Here is a 17,334-nt window from a genome sequence, read left to right as displayed (position 1 = left end):
TTCTTTCTTTCTTTCTTTCTTTCTAACTAATCTTTCTTTCTAACTAATTCTTTCTTTCTTTCTTTCTAACTAATCTTTCTTCTTTCTTTCTTTCTTTCTTTCTTTCTTTCTTTCTTTCTTTTTCTTTCTTTCTTTCTAACTAATCTTTCTTCTTTCTTTCTTTCTTTCTAACTAATCTTTCTTCTTTCTTTCTTTCTTTCTAACTAATCTTTCTTTCTTTCTTTCTAACTAATCTTTCTTCTTTCTTTCTTTCTAACTAATCTTTCTTCTTTCTTTCTTTCTTTCTTTCTTTCTTTCTAACTAATCTTTCTTCTTTCTTTCTAACTAATCTTTCTTCTTTCTTTCTAACTAATCTTTCTTCTTTCTTTCTTTCTTTCTTTCTTTCTTTCTTTCTTTCTAACTAATCTTTCTTCTTTCTTTCTTTCTTTCTTTCTTTTTCTTTCTTTCTTTCTAACTAATCTTTCTTCTTTCTTTCTTTCTTTCTTTCTTTCTAACTAATCTTTCTTCTTTCTTTCTAACTATTCTTTCTTCTTTCTTTCTTTCTTTCTTTCTTTCTTTCTTTCTTTCTTTCTTTCTTTCTAACTAATCTTTCTTTCTAACTAATTCTTTCTTTCTTTCTTTCTAACTAATCTTTCTTCTTTCTTTCTTTCTTTCTTTCTTTCTTTCTTTCTTTCTTTCTTTCTTTTTCTTTCTTTCTTTCTTTCTTTCTAACTAATATTTCTTCTTTCTTTCTTTCTTTCTTTCTTTCTAACTAATATTTCTTCTTTCTTTCTTTCTTTCTTTCTAACTAATATTTCTTCTTTCTTTCTAACTAATATTTCTTCTTTCTTTCTTTCTAACTAATCTTTCTTTCTTTCTTTCTAACTAATCTTTCTTTCTTTCTTTCTTTCTAACTAATCTTTCTTCTTTCTTTCTTTCTTTCTTTCTTTCTAACTAATCTTTCTTCTTTCTTTCTTTCTTTCTTTCTTTCTAACTAATCTTTCTTCTTTCTTTCTTTCTTTCTTTCTTTCTAACTAATCTTTCTAACTAATTATTTCTTTCTTTCTTTCTTTCTAACTAATCTTTCTTCTTTCTTTCTTTCTTTCTTTCTTTCTAACTAATCTTTCTTTCTAACTAATTCTTTCTTTCTTTCTAACTAATCTTTCTTCTTTCTTTCTTTCTTTCTTTCTTTCTAACTAATATTTCTTCTTTCTTTCTTTCTTTCTTTCTTTCTTTCTAACTAATATTTCTTTCTTTCTTTCTAACTGATATTTCTTCTTTCTTTCTTTCTAACTAATCTTTCTTTCTTTCTTTCTTTCTAACTAATCTTTCTTCTTTCTTTCTAACTAATCTTTCTTCTTTCTTTCTTTCTTTCTTTCTTTCTTTCTTTTTTACTTTTTCTTTCTTTCTTTCTAACTAATCTTTCTTCTTTCTTTCTTTCTTTCTTTCTAACTAATCTTTCTTCTTTCTTTCTTTCTAACTAATCTTTCTTCTTTCTTTCTTTCTTTCTTTCTTTCTTTCTAACTAATCTTTCTTCTTTCTTTCTTTCTTTCTTTCTTTCTAACTAATCTTTCTTTCTAACTAATTCTTTCTTTCTTTCTTTCTAACTAATCTTTCTTCTTTCTTTCTAACTAATATTTCTTCTTTCTTTCTTTCTTTCTTTCTAACTAATCTTTCTTTCTAACTAATTCTTTCTTTCTTTCTTTCTAACTAATCTTTCTTCTTTCTTTCTTTCTTTCTAACTAATATTTCTTCTTTCTTTCTTTCTTTCTAACTAATCTTTCTTCTTTCTTTCTTTCTTTCTTTCTTTCTAACTAATATTTCTTCTTTCTTTCTTTCTTTCTAACTAATATTTCTTCTTTCTTTATTTCTTTCTAACTAATCTTTCTTCTTTCTTTCTAATTAATCTTTCTTCTTTCTTTCTGTCTTTCTTTCTTTCTAACTAATATTTCTTTTTTCTTTTTTTTCTTACTAACTAATCTATCTTTCTTTCTTTCTAACTAATCTTTCTTCTTTCTTTCTTTCTTTCTAACTAATCTTTCTTCTTTCTTTCTTTCTTTCTTTCTTTCTTTCTAACTAATATTTCTTCTTTCTTTCTTTCTAACTAATATTTCTTCTTTCTAACTAATCTTTCTTCTTTCTTTCTAACTAATCTTTCTTTCTTTCTAACTAATCTTTCTTTCTTTCTAACTAATCTTTCTTCTTTCTTTCTTTCTTTCTAACTAATCTTTCTTCTTTCTTTCTTTCTTTCTAACTAATCTTTCTTCTTTCTTTCTTTCTTTCTTTCTTTTTCTTTCTTTCTTTCTAACTAATCTTTCTTCTTTCTTTCTTTCTTTCTAACTAATCTTTCTTCTTTCTTTCTTTCTTTCTTTCTAACTAATCTTTCTTTCTTTCTTTCTAACTAATCTTTCTTTCTTTCTTTCTTTCTTTCTAACTAATCTTTCTTCTTTCTTTCTAACTAATCTTTCTTCTTTCTTTCTAACTAATCTTTCTTCTTTCTTTCTTTCTTTCTTTCTTTCTTTCTTTCTAACTAATCTTTCTTCTTTCTTTCTTTCTAACTAATCTTTCTTCTTTCTTTCTTTCTTTCTTTCTTTCTTTCTTTCTTTCTTTCTAACTAATCTTTCTTCTTTCTTTCTTTCTTTCTTTCTTTCTTTCTAACTAATCTTTCTTTCTAACTAATTCTTTCTTTCTAACTAATCTTTCTTTCTTTCTAACTAATATTTCTTCTTTCTTTCTTTCTTTCTTTCTTTCTAACTAATCTTTCTTTCTAACTAATTCTTTCTTTCTTTCTTTCTAACTAATCTTTCTTCTTTCTTTCTTTCTTTCTAACTAATATTTCTTCTTTCTTTCTTTCTTTCTAACTAATCTTTCTTCTTTCTTTCTTTCTTTCTTTCTTTCTAACTAATATTTCTTCTTTCTTTCTTTCTAACTAATATTTCTTCTTTCTTTATTTCTTTCTAACTAATCTTTCTTCTTTCTTTCTAACTAATCTTTCTTCTTTCTTTCTGTCTTTCTTTCTTTCTAACTAATATTTCTTTTTTCTTTTTTTCTTACTAACTAATCTATCTTTCTTTCTTTCTAACTAATCTTTCTTCTTTCTTTCTTTCTTTCTAACTAATCTTTCTTCTTTCTTTCTTTCTTTCTTTCTTTCTTTCTTACTAATATTTCTTCTTTCTTTCTTTCTAACTAATATTTCTTCTTTCTAACTAATCTTTCTTCTTTCTTTCTAACTAATCTTTCTTTCTTTCTAACTAATCTTTCTTTCTTTCTAACTAATCTTTCTTCTTTCTTTCTTTCTTTCTAACTAATCTTTCTTCTTTCTTTCTTTCTTTCTAACTAATCTTTCTTCTTTCTTTCTTTCTTTCTTTCTTTCTTTTTCTTTCTTTCTTTCTAACTAATCTTTCTTCTTTCTTTCTTTCTTTCTAACTAATCTTTCTTCTTTCTTTCTTTCTTTCTTTCTAACTAATCTTTCTTTCTTTCTTTCTAACTAATCTTTCTTTCTTTCTTTCTTTCTTTCTTTCTTTCTAACTAATCTTTCTTCTTTCTTTCTAACTAATCTTTCTTCTTTCTTTCTAACTAATCTTTCTTCTTTCTTTCTTTCTTTCTTTCTTTCTAACTAATCTTTCTTCTTTCTTTCTTTCTTTCTTTCTTTCTTTCTTTCTTACTAATCTTTCTTCTTTCTTTCTTTCTTTCTAACTAATCTTTCTTCTTTCTTTCTTTCTTTCTAACTAATCTTTCTTTTTTCTTTCTTTCTTTCTTTCTAACTAATATTTCTTCTTTCTTTCTTTCTAACTAATATTTCTTCTTTCTAACTAATCTTTCTTTCTTTCTAACTAATCTTTCTTTCTTTCTAACTAATCTTTCTTCTTTCTTTCTTTCTTTCTTACTAATCTTTCTTCTTTCTTTCTTTCTTTCTTTCTAACTAATCTTTCTTTCTTTCTTTCTTTCTTTCTTTCTTACTAATCTTTCTTCTTTCTTTCTTTCTTTCTAACTAATCTTTCTTCTTTCTTTCTTTCTTTCTAACTAATCATTCTTCTTTCTTTCTTTCTTTCTTTCTTTTTCTTTCTTTCTTTCTAACTAATCTTTCTTCTTTCTTTCTTTCTTTCTAACTAATCTTTCTTCTTTCTTTCTTTCTTTCTTTTTCTTTCTTTCTAACTAATCTTTCTTCTTTCTTTCTTTCTTTCTTTCTAACTAATCTTTCTTCTTTCTTTCTTTCTTTCTTTCTTTCTAACTATTCTTTCTTCTTTCTTTCTTTCTTTCTTTCTTTCTAACTAATCTTTCTTCTTTCTTTCTAACTAATCTTTCTTCTTTCTTTCTTTCTAACTAATCTTTCTTCTTTCTTTCTTTCTAACTAATCTTTCTTCTTTCTTTCTTTCTTTCTTTCTAACTAATCTTTCTTCTTTCTTTCTTTCTTTCTAACTAATCTTTCTTCTTTCTTTCTTTCTTTCTAACTAATCTTTCTTCTTTCTTTCTTTATTTCTTTCTTTCTTTCTTTTTCTTTCTTTCTAACTAATCTTTCTTCTTTCTTTCTTTCTTTCTTTCTTTCTTTCTTTCTAACTAATCTTTCTTCTTTCTTTCTTTCTAACTAATCTTTCTTCTTTCTTTCTTTCTTTCTAACTAATCTTTCTTTCTTTCTTTCTAACTAATCTTTCTTCTTTCTTTCTTTCTAACTAATCTTTCTTTCTTTCTTTCTTTCTTTCTTTCTTTCTTTCTAACTAATCTTTCTTCTTTCTTTCTAACTAATCTTTCTTCTTTCTTTCTAACTAATCTTTCTTCTTTCTTTCTTTCTTTCTTTCTTTCTAACTAATCTTTCTTCTTTCTTTCTTTCTTTCTTTCTTTCTTTTTCTTTCTTTCTTTCTAACTAATCTTTCTTCTTTCTTTCTTTCTTTCTAACTAATCTTTCTTCTTTCTTTCTTTCTAACTATTCTTTCTTCTTTCTTTCTTTCTTTCTTTCTTTCTAACTAATCTTTCTTTCTAACTAATTCTTTCTTTCTTTCTTTCTAACTAATCTTTCTTCTTTCTTTCTTTCTTTCTAACTAATCTTTCTTCTTTCTTTCTTTCTTTCTTTCTTTCTTTCTTTCTTTCTTTCTTTCTTTTTCTTTCTTTCTTTCTAACTAATCTTTCTTCTTTCTTTCTTTCTTTCTAACTAATCTTTCTTCTTTCTTTCTTTCTTTCTAACTAATCTTTCTTTCTTTCTTTCTAACTAATCTTTCTTCTTTCTTTCTTTCTAACTAATCTTTCTTCTTTCTTTCTTTCTTTCTTTCTTTCTTTCTTACTAATCTTTCTTCTTTCTTTCTAACTAATCTTTCTTCTTTCTTTCTAACTAATCTTTCTTCTTTCTTTCTTTCTTTCTTTCTTTCTTTCTTTCTTTCTTTCTTTCTTTCTTTCTAACTAATCTTTCTTCTTTCTTTCTTTCTTTCTTTCTTTCTTTTTCTTTCTTTCTTTCTAACTAATCTTTCTTCTTTCTTTCTTTCTTTCTTTCTAACTAATCTTTCTTCTTTCTTTCTTTCTAACTATTCTTTCTTCTTTCTTTCTTTCTTTCTTTCTTTCTAACTAATCTTTCTTTCTAACTAATTCTTTCTTTCTTTCTTTCTAACTAATCTTTCTTCTTTCTTTCTTTCTTTCTTTTTCTTTCTTTCTTTCTTTCTTTCTTTCTAACTAATATTTCTTCTTTCTTTCTTTCTTTCATTCTTTCTTTCTTTCTTTCTTTCTAACTAATATTTCTTCTTTCTTTCTTTCTTTCTTTCTTTCTTTCTTTCTAACTAATATTTCTTCTTTCTTTCTAACTAATATTTCTTCTTTCTTTCTTTCTAACTAATCTTTCTTTCTTTCTTTCTAACTAATCTTTCTTCTTTCTTTCTTTCTTTCTTTCTTTCTTTCTTTCTTTCTTTCTAATCTTTCTTCTTTCTTTCTTTCTTTCTTTCTTTCTAACTAATCTTTCTTTCTTTCTAACTAATCTATCTTTCTTTCTAACTAATCTTTCTTTCTAATCTATATTTCTTTCTAACTAATCTTTCTTTGTTTCTAACTAATCTTTCTTTCTTTCTAACTAATCCATCTTTCTTTCTAACTAATCCATCTTTCTTTCTCTTTCTAACTAATCTTTCTTTCTTTCTTTCTAACTAATCTTTTTTTCTATCTTTCTTTCTAACTAGTCTTTCTTTCTTTCTAGCTATTCTATCTTTCTTTCTAACTAATCTTTCTTTCTTTCTATTTAATCTTTCTTTCTTTCTCAAGTATATTTTCTAACTAATCATTGTTTCTTTCTTTCTAACTAATCATTGTTTCTTTCTTTCTTTCTTTCTTTCTAACTAATCTATCCATCTTTCTATCTATCTTTCTTTCTAACAAATCCATCTTTCTTTTTTTCTGACTAATCCTTCTATCTTTCATTCTAACTAATCTTTCTTTACTTCTTTCTATTATTTCTTTTGTTCTTTCTTTCTTTTCTTAACTAATCTTTCTTTCTTTCTCAAAAAGTAATCCTTTACTATCTTTATTATTATTATTTTGACCCTAAATTTAGAAATATATATCCTCCTAGAGCTTTAACTACTACAAACTCGGCTCAGACCTTCAAACTGTTCTGACTAGGCATGCTATCTTTTCTAACTGATTGGACTTACGTTTTTCCTTATTAAAACTCAGAAAATCTCCCACTGACGTGCATTGACGGATGTTCAGATCAAACACCCCAACTGTCAAAAATTCAAATATAAACTCCTTGAAGCCCTAGACACAATCAAATTGCTATCTATCATTTATAATCTATCTAAACTATTTAATAGTTGAGGTTTTTAAATATCATTTGTGTCTAACTGAATGCTATTGAGCTTTTTAGATACATGTTTCCACAAAGAATAATAATATGCACATTTGTATGTGCAGCATATGTATTTTTGAGCAATGTGATTCATATTTCATTACCATGGTAGGTAATTTGCCAATTTATTAGACATTGATAGAATATATATGTTCGTCCGGCAGATTTTTATAATGGATAATTTTGCATGTAATGGCCACACAATATTTGATGAAGTTCCTAAACGTAAGTTAGGGAGGAGCGAGCCCATCCAATCTTTCAATCAACAAACAGAGTATATAAGCAGCCGCTTACCTCTCCCTAGTATCAGCTGTTCCAGTATCCCTCCACCTCCCCAAACTATCTAACTAAAACTATTTCAAACTGAAAACCTTTAAACTGAAAGCTTTTAAAACTACTTCAAACTTTCTGGCTAGGCTTTTTCAAGCCAACTTAAAGTTTGCCAACAAACTTTTTATCTAGTTATTATTATTAGTCAAATGTTTTATTCAGAAACAAACTAAGAGTACTTTTAGCCTCTGAACCAAGTCAATATGGCAATGAATGACCTGTGTGATCAATACAATAGTCTTTCAGTTCAGATTAAGGTTTAAAAATCCTAAACTTAAGACATTAACCTAAACTTAATAACAAGTTCTTTTTTATGTTTACTTAGGTAAAGAAACTGCTGTCAAAAGAAGCTGGACAACAGATGAATGTGCGGCAGTAGAAAGACACCTAAGGAAATTCATTGTGAGGAGCCAAGTTCCAGGGAAAAAGGACTGTCAGCGCTGCGTTGATGCAGAAGCTCAAGCTTTAGGAAATCGAGACTGGAAGGCGGTCAAATACTTCATCAAAAATCGTATTTCTGTCATAAGAAGGAAAGTACAGTGAAATACAGGTAGCTCAACGTATTGGATTCCTTCCCACTAGCATTTACATCGGGATATACATTCTAAGTGTTTTCAACAGTTTACATGTAGTTGTTTTCATTGTATTATCCTCTTAAAGGGTTAGTTGTCATTTACTCTTCTTTGTCATTTCAAACACATAAGAAATTAGTTCATCTTTGGAACATAAAATATGTTTTGAATGGAACCTGAGAGATTTCTGTTCCCTCCATTGTTTGCATTGCCTCTCTCTGTCCATTATTTGAGGGGTTCCGATTGCATTAGGCAGTTTGTGAATGAATGTGATGACATCAAACACCCCAAAGCACTAACCTCAACAAAACTTAGGAAACACATTGCTACTCTGTTCATCCTAAACTTTCCAGCTTCAGAGCATTTATAACGTAGAAGTAATCCATGTGGTTTAATCCCTGTTTTATAATGTGAATGCGCTCTCACTTAATCCACCCACTTAAGATTATCCAACAATTGCAATAACTGTGAACTGGACTTTGCATTGATGCAGCACACACAATTATACACATCATTTCTGGTTAATAGTGATTCTTTGCCTCGTATGCCCTTTTCCTTGTTTGTTATATATTGCTCTGCCCTGTTTTTGTACTATTGTTGATCTCACTTAATCAATCTATTATTCATATTCTCCACCAATGCAATAACTGTGAACTGGACTTTGCATCGCTGCAGCGCACACAATTATTCTCATTTTTCCTGGTTACTAATAATTCTTCGCCTCATATGCGATTTTCTTGTTTGTTATTTGTCACATTGATAACTTTTTCTTTATGAATGTTTTGAAGTTTGAAAGTTTAGGGTGAACGGTTTTTAAATGGAAAGATAGAAATCTCTCAGGTTTCATTCAAATATCTTCAGTTGTGTTCTGAAGATGAACAAGTTTCTTATGGGTTTAGAATGCCTTGATGGTGGGTGAATGAAGGCAGAATGCTCATTTTTGGGGGAACTAACCCTTTAAAGTTCTTTGTTGTCTTATACTATAACATATAAAAGGGTTAGATCCAGTCAATTGTCTTTTAAGTGTTTTATAGCAACAACAAAAAAGACTGTTGGATTGTAATTCCTTGAGTTGCTTATAGCATGTTTATTGCTGTAACATTTATTTTGGTCAATGTTATTAAAATGTTGTATAACCTCTTTTTGAAAAAAAAACATTGTGTAATACCAAATATATGTTCATTGAGGACAAATCATGTTTTAAAGTTGTTGTTTCTTTTATTCCAGTGTTTTGTGTAAAATATTACTCACTGTATTAGTGCTATAATTCCACTGGGTCTTAATCTTTATTCATCAGATGAATAGGGAGTTTTCATGTGAAGTCCTCATTTTAAACGAGTATATTATCTTTAAGCTGCAGTGAACATGACTGGCTAGGAACACAACTTCATTAGAAATAGAGGAAAAGTAACCATGGGACAAACAAGATCCCCTTCAGCAAAACCGCACAGTTCATTCAATAACCAATACAATGCAGAGAAAGTACAGTTGGTGTCCTGCAGACTGAAGAAGTTCAGGCTGTGACCAAAATTTGAGGGCTCATTGATTTAGAAAAGTCTCTGGATTGGCTTTTGGCTTATGCCATGTTAATGGCTAAGCTAATATAGACGTGTGCAGATTAATTTAGAGGATATACATTATAATCTATAAAGGTTTATATGGTAATCAAGGGCAAATAATGGAAGTAGTTGATGTTTTACAGATAGTGACTCTGGTCCCTGCTAAGATATAAAGATTAGAAATGTGTGTGTATCTATGAAAATGGACCCTACAACTCCTAAATGTTTAATCCAGGCCCCACAAGTGACACAAAAACGCATGTGCAAACAATTTTGTTTGAATTTTGTTATATTGAAGTGATATTTCTTATTAGGAAATTTTTGTTATCTTGCTTGATGTTTTATAAGTCTGTAGAACCACTGGAAATGGTGGACCCCACAATTAGGCAAAAAACGTTGGACCCCCTTATGGTTGGAAAACAAGTATGTGTGTGTGTGTGTCCTGGTATTCCATACATTGCGGGGAAATGTCTCCACATTGATATTATTAGCAGTAAATGTTTTAAAAAAACAAAGATAATAACAGCACCTTTCAGACTGTCAACCCCCATGCAAACATGACATCTCAAACATAGTAGGGTAGAACATTAAAGTTTTTTTGTGCTTGACGAACTTGTTTTGCTGTCGCACCCGCGTCTCGCAAATGAAACGGCATTCTAAAAATGCTGCGCTCAAGTTAAAAGAAGTCCAACTTGCCTCTTATTACCTTGTGTTATTTCCCATTCCACTGCAACAGATGCATCCTTTATGAACAGCGCTTAGCACTAGCCATGTGTTCTACGTTACGGTCCTTCATTGAGCGCATCACAGCAGGACAGCGTTTAATCGCCTCAGAAACTTCACGCGTATGAAGCCCAGTATCAGCCACAGGTCAGATTTTCCACCAAAGTAAAGAGCTTAATAACGAAAACTATTATTTATTTTTGCTAATTATTATTTTATATCAGTTAGTTTTTCAGTAACTGTTGTTAGTTTCGTTTAGTTTTAGTTTTTCATTTACTATGAATTTTTAATTTTATTTCAGTTTCCGAAAAAAAAATTTGACCAATAGTTTTAGTCTTAGTTTCAGTTTTCGTTTACGAAAATAACCTTGGCCTACATTTGGACACATCGAGAGATTTATCCTTAAAATAATTTTGCCTTTGCTCATCAGGCTGGCTATCCGACACTTTCCATATGAAAGAGGAACATTAACACCTATTGTCCTGCACACACTGAACTGTCCCTCCAAACCCCCCACAGGCTATCTGAGTTTGAGATTGACTTAAAACAAAGTTTTAACTGCAATTCACGCTTAAATCGCTATTCTAGACATTAGCATTAGGCTATTAAAGTGTTGATAATGACATAATTAAATGATTTAAGCTACATGTAGTGATATTTCTGTCATAAAAGTTTATTATTGAATATTTAATTATTTCAATAATTTAAGAAATAAAACTGGTTTGGGCCAGCTTTTTCCAAGCAAAACTATAATCTTCAAACGCATGTTCTCATGAATTCTCATTTCCCACATAGCATTTTTTCTCTGGCCCAGCTCCGGCCCACACAACCAGCTTTTGCTTGGCCCACATACCGCAATGAATGACGGTCCTAGTGTGGACCAGGTCTGGATTCCAGACAAGGGCCACACATGGGCCATAACTGGACCAAGTCTCAGCCAAGTTAATTACCCATAACTGGCCCAGAATTGGGCCAGATCAAAATGTAACATTTGAACCAAAACATAACCTTAAGTAAACCATATCAACACCAGTATTTAAGCAGAAAGGCCAGAACTGAGCCACACCGGAGGATGAAACAGGTGAACTAAACCTGGCAGCCACAATATGGGCCACAGGTGGGCCGTGACAGATCCACAATATGGGCCACAGATGGGCCATGACAGATCCACAATATGGGCCACAGGTGGGCCATGACCGAACCATATCTCAGCCACCTGTATGACCATAGCTGGCCCTTTTCTGGTCTGGACCAGATGAGTTCCATGTCAGCCTCAACACCACCATAACCAAGCCACTTACACACCCCTCCCAGATAAATAGTAACAACAAGACAGTATTCTGAACAAATATTTATTTTTGTTAAACATCAAAGCATTGGCATCTGACATTTTTCAGTTGTACAAACAACTATCTAAAATTGCACTCCTCTCTAAGTTCAGCAAAAAATTAATAAAAACAAAAATAAAACAAGTGCCGTTTTTTTTAAGTTTTCCATGACGTTTCACTTTAAATGTTACTTGATCATCCATGTTTCTGGTCATCAAGTTTCATTGCTTTGCCTAATGCTTGAACGTCCATGTTTCTGGTCACGAACAAGATTCACTAAACATTTAACACTAGAACATGATTCTAGTCATCAACAAGTTTCACTTCACAAAACACTTTGTCCACGTTTATGGCAAGGATCAAGTAGCACTCTTCAAATGACTCTGAAACAGTCATGATTCTGTCACTGAACAAGTTGAACTCTGGACTGAACACCCATGCCTAAAGCCTGTTAACCAGTCATATTGTCCTTATGCACTTTGTTCTTTATCCTTTCTTTTCGTCCACCATCTCTGTCTGGGGCCAGATACAGCCATCTTTTAACGGTGGAATCAATGTCTTTCTCTGTGGCATCAGATGTTAGACGGTTACGTCTCACAGCCGCTGAAAAACACAAGCACACATGGTGTATAATTAACTTGTGACTCATCAGGTAATGTGGATATTGAATAAAATGCAATATTACATCAAAACCTGAACCCAGATTCAAATTAAAATTTTACAGGCGAAAAAATACTACAGGCGAAAGATCATTTAAGATCATGTTTATTTTTACTTTTTTTTAATTCAGTGTATGTTTTTTTTATGCAACCTTGAGCTTGTATTGAGGCATACATAAAATGTTCTCTGCCTCCTTCACTTTCTTAATCTCTAATATAGTGAATTCATGCTCAACCATGCTGGTTCCAGATTTGTTTTTTTCCATTCATGCTTTAAGCATTTAAGTGAAGAGAGAAAGAGAGAAAAAAACCTTTGTACGGTCAATCTCCACTTGATTTAAAGGATTTTTTTTAAACTGGACAAAAAGACAAAAGGTACAAGACTGTGTAATTAAAGGCTTTATAAAAAGAACTGCAATCCCATGTATCACAACATAATCAAATTAAAAACAGCATGACAGTGTAGTTTTTCCAAAAAGAATTCCACTTTCAAACTATTTTTTAAAAAATATTAATATAAAAATTAAAAAAAAAAAAAGCAAACTGATGGCTTAGGTAGAACTGACTACAATCAATTAACAAACTAGCTCACATAAAGTCTGTCTTTGCAGGTTTACAAAATGGTGTTAAAATTTAAATTCCATTTTAGACTGGAATTTTTACTTCCGGAACCTGACTGTTGCACTATGTACTTCATCTGCTCGCTCCTTTTCCTCTGCCCTTCTCTTCACCCCTCCTCTTCCCATTTCCTCTTTTTGTACTCCCATGCTCTCTTCTTCTAATCATCTTAAAACTTGAAAATCTATTAAAATAATTTTTTTATATTAAAAGTATAAATGACTATTTATATTTGTAAGGATCCACCCACCAGCCCAAGAGGAATAAGTGGCCTGGTCGAAGGTTTAATGTATATTTTGTCTTTTACTTGCACTTCTACATTATTTAGGATTTCATTTCATTTTTAGTCTAGCTCCATGTTCAATCTGACTCTAATTTCAAGGGTAACACTTTACTGTAAGGGTACATGAATTATCATGAATTCATGCATGAATTCATGCATGAATTAGGCATTAATTCATGCATTAATATCTCATGAATCATCAGGAATCATCACGACTTCAACGTTTTTCATTCATGACTTCATGGATGAACAACACCTTAATTAAAACATTAACTAAGATGAGTACATCATCATGAATTATGATTTATTACGCATGATCATGATGTTTTCTTTGTTCACAAAAACAAAAAAATTGTCTTTACTATCCATTGTGGATAAAGCTACAGATATGGTACCTGAATCATCATGAACTCATGCATAACAAAAAAGCATTAATTCATGCATGCAAGACTACTCTTCGAATGATTCGTTTCAAAGCATGTTCATGTCTTCTTCATAGCCTGCAGGTAAATGGACAGACCACAAAATTGGCCCATCATAGCAAATAGCGCACGAATTCTGTTGACATTCAAATACAGTAGTCATCATTAACTAAGCATAATCTTTCAATGACTTCATGTGTGTGGCCCCTCAACTAAAGTGATGACTTGGTCCTTTGAAACGCTGATAAACAATGTGTTTTCCTTGTGATCTGAGTTATCCAGCATGTTCATGTCTTCATAATAGCCTGCAGGTAAATGGACAGATCCCAAAATAGACCAATCACAGATCATAGCACATAAATTCTGTTGACATTCAAATACACTTCTCATTATTAACTAAGCATTATCTTTACATGACTTCATCATGTGTGTGGCCCCTCAACTAAAGTGATGACTTGGTCCTTTGAAACACTGATGAACAATGTGCTATTAATGGTGGCATAACTGTGAAATGACATGAATATGAACAAGGAAGTTCAAGCCTTTGCAAACAATGTACTGTGGACACAAATGGAGTTTGATCTGAACTTTACTGCTTTATTCTGAAACAGTGTAAACCAGACAAATCCACAGCAATACCTGGGAAGAGCTGAGAAGGAATTCAGTACATACACCATGAACTTTATTTTAAGTGCCTGTATATCTCTTTACAAAACCATGAAGCTGTTTTTCAAAAAAAGAAAGAAAAAAAAGGTTTTAGGGTAAGGAGTCACCTTTTAATGTACAGGTGAAACTCAAAATTTGAATATCATGCAAAAGTTAATTTATTTCAATAATTCAATGTAAAATGTGAAACTAATATATTATATAGACTCATTACATGCGAAGTGAGCCTTTATTTGTTATAATTTTGATGATTATGGATTACAGCTTATGAAAACCCCAAATTCAAAATTAGAATATTGTGAAAAGGTTTTCATAGCTGTAAGCCATAATCATCAAAATTATAACAAATAAAGGCTTGAAATATCTAATTTCGCATGTAATGAGTCTATATAATATATTAGTTTCACATTTTAAATTGAATTATTGAAATAAATGAACTTTTGCACGATATTCAAATTTTTTGAGTTTCACCTGTATAAAGCTACAGCTGTGGACTACCCCATATCATGAAATATTTAATTCTGAACAAAACTAAACTAAACAAATACATGGCACAAACACATGGCAGTACAAACAAACTACTTGTAAAACTTGTTTACAACTACTTCTTGTAAATATCCAGTAAGGATCCATCATCCTTTTTCTTTAGGATAGCTGAAGCTGTAGGCTCCTGCTCACAAAATCCCCTGCAAGTTTCAGCAAACCTTTTCAGACTGTCCTTTCTTTTAAAAGTGGACCTCAATGTATGGAACAGATCTGGGTTAGTCGCTGCAAGTTCTGCAATCGGAGCCTGAAACACAATAGTATTCCGATCGACCTCAAGCCTTGTATATGCTTCGGCTTTGCTGATGCGTTCCTTTTTAATCTTTTCCAACACCATGTTGTAGTGGCGGATGGAGTCGTCAGGGGTTTTGACTGTAGAACAAGAGAAAGCGTTAATGGTTGAATCCAATTAAATCGAACCAGCCTAGTAATAGTGCTGTACTACAGTTCACCGTTCACAATTCCAAACCAGTTAGTTGGGAGTGGAACTAGATCTATGGCCATTTGTTTTTTAATTTTTAAAAATAACACATGATGTACTGTGGAATCAACTAGAGTACTTAGTGTTTGAAAAGTGCGTTAAAAGTGCTTATATTAATTTTTTACCTACTGCACAATTAGAGACTGACCACTGATTCAATTTGAGTATGACTTTACTGCATACCTCTTAGTTTTTTGCCCATTTTCTTGGCCTTTTTGGGCTGGATCTTTGACTTCTTCTTGGCTTTCTTGGGCTCTGGGGACTCAGAATTGGGCTCAGAATCCGATGAGGAATCAGAGGATGAGGAATCGGTTACATCTGACACCTGTTTCCTCTTTCCAGGTGCCTGCTCTATTGGTGGGATATTACTGGCCACATCTACCCCCTTGTCACTTCTTACGGCAAGAGCTGAGAAAAGATAATAGGAATTGTTTGACAATTGTGTTATGACAATCAACATTTTTGAAGCTGTAATGTCCTCAAATCAGTTTTACCCTCTTTAAGTCTCTCCCGGAGGAAATCTCGATCCTCTTTCAAGATATCAACCCATTCTTTTAAGGCGGTAATCTCTGTCTTTTGGCCTTCAATGGTTTGCTTAGCCTCCTGCGGAGCTGTTTGCAGAGTGGGGGCTTCTATAATAAATTAAGACCTCATAATTAGATATGGTAATGCAGATTAACACATTTTAAAATATTAACACTTTTCATCTATAGAGTTAAATAGCAAGTGAACAAAGCAGCATAAAAGCACATGAAAAGCAATACTGAGATAAAAAAAAAAATCACATACTTCAAAGTTATGTTAAATGTAGTTGACTGTGAAACTTACCAGTTTCTTTAGCCTTTTCATCTACAGAGGCCTGTGGATGGTCCCACAGAGGTGAAAGCACTGTGAAGTTTCAATGACAGATGTACAATTTAATTTAGCTACAGATGTCAGTATTCGGTTTCACTTTATTTGGATGGTCCCTTTAACACATTCAGTTGACTATAAGTAACGTTGCACCTACATCTCTACTAACTCTCACTAGAGTGTTAGTAGAGTATTAGTAGACTGGTAGGGTTAGGGATAGAATAAGTTCACATGTAGTTGCAAAGTTACTTATAGTCAGTAGAATATCTGTTGGAGGAGCATCACAATAAAGAGTTAGCAGATATTAAGCAGACAGTCTACTAATACTCTAATGAGAGTTAGTTGACATGTAGTTGCAAAGTTACTTATAGTCAACAGAATGTTCAAAAGGGACCATCAAAATAAAGTGTTACCCAGTATTCTTTTTAGCAAAAAATGTATGCTAATGTCTGAGGGCTTGAGCAAGTTGCTTGACACTCAAGTCAAGTAAAGTCACCTTCATTGGTAACACTTTACTTGAAGGGGTGTGCTTAAGACTGACATGACACCTTCATAATCATGACATGGCAGATGTCATAAATATGAATGAGGTCTTATGCATGTTTATGACAACTGTCATTCGCTCAATTATGACATTTGTAATGCAAACATGACATTGTTTGAGATGTATTTGTTATGACAACTTGACATAAAACAAAACATTATAACCTGTCAGTGTCTTTGTCATGACAACTTGACATTACCAAGACAACATGAATTGTCATAAACATGACATAGCAGATGAATTATCAAACTTAAGAAACTACTTCGCTTTTATGGGTTAACATTTCATTAAACTGTCAGGCTGTTGGTTTTGACATTGGCTGTCATGAGGCCATTATAACTGTGTCATGAATGTTTTCCTTGACCTCAACTACAGTGGTACAAATGTAATTTGTCATTAAAATGTCATAATGGCTTCATGACAGCCAATGTCAAAACCAACCACATGACAGTTTAATGACATGTTAACCCATAAAGCTAAGTGGTTTCTTAAGTTTGATAATTAATCTGCTATGTCATGTTTATGACATATTTATGACAGGTTGTGTTGTCTTGGTAATGTAAAAGTTGTCATAACAAAGACATCTCACACAATGTCATATTTGCATTAAAAATGTCATAATTGAGCGAATGACACTTAATGACAGTTGTGACACATGCATAAAACCTCCTTCATATTCATGACATGTGTCATGTCATGATTATGACGGTGTCATGTCAGTCTTATGCACACCCCTTCATTTATATAGCGATTTTTACAATACAGATTGTATTGTAAGCAGCAAAACTAAACACACAAAACAGCTCTAACTTTACATTTATGTTTAAATCTCCAACAGATGTATTTAGGACTGAGGCACTGGAAATGTGAAAGGTACAAAATTAGCAACCATTACTATCACCATCACACATCCAACCACCTCTTCTTATCGTATAATGCTGTGTGGTGGGGA

The 17,334-nt window shown here is 31.3% G+C and overlaps 1 protein-coding gene across 1 annotated transcript in view; it reads right to left on the bottom strand.

Moving 5' to 3' along the window:
* Positions 1-11,322: 11,322 nt before the first annotated feature.
* Positions 11,323-17,334, bottom strand: part of LOC143718467 (uncharacterized) — a 28,096-nt gene continuing 22,084 nt past the window's right edge. Inside the window, exon 7 of the mRNA XM_077209528.1 lies at positions 11,323-11,917. Within this exon, the coding sequence (XP_077065643.1) occupies positions 11,766-11,917 (152 nt within the window). The 3' untranslated portion in view covers positions 11,323-11,765. The remainder of the gene's footprint in view (positions 11,918-17,334) is intronic.

This window comes from Siphateles boraxobius, unplaced genomic scaffold (assembly GCF_051911475.1).
Source record: "Siphateles boraxobius isolate OS27281-9 unplaced genomic scaffold, OSU_SipBor_1 61, whole genome shotgun sequence".
In the NCBI taxonomy this organism is placed as follows: domain Eukaryota; kingdom Metazoa; phylum Chordata; class Actinopteri; order Cypriniformes; family Leuciscidae; genus Siphateles; species Siphateles boraxobius.
Note: the sequence above shows the minus strand (reverse complement) of the source record. Positions and strands in the feature narration are given on the sequence as shown.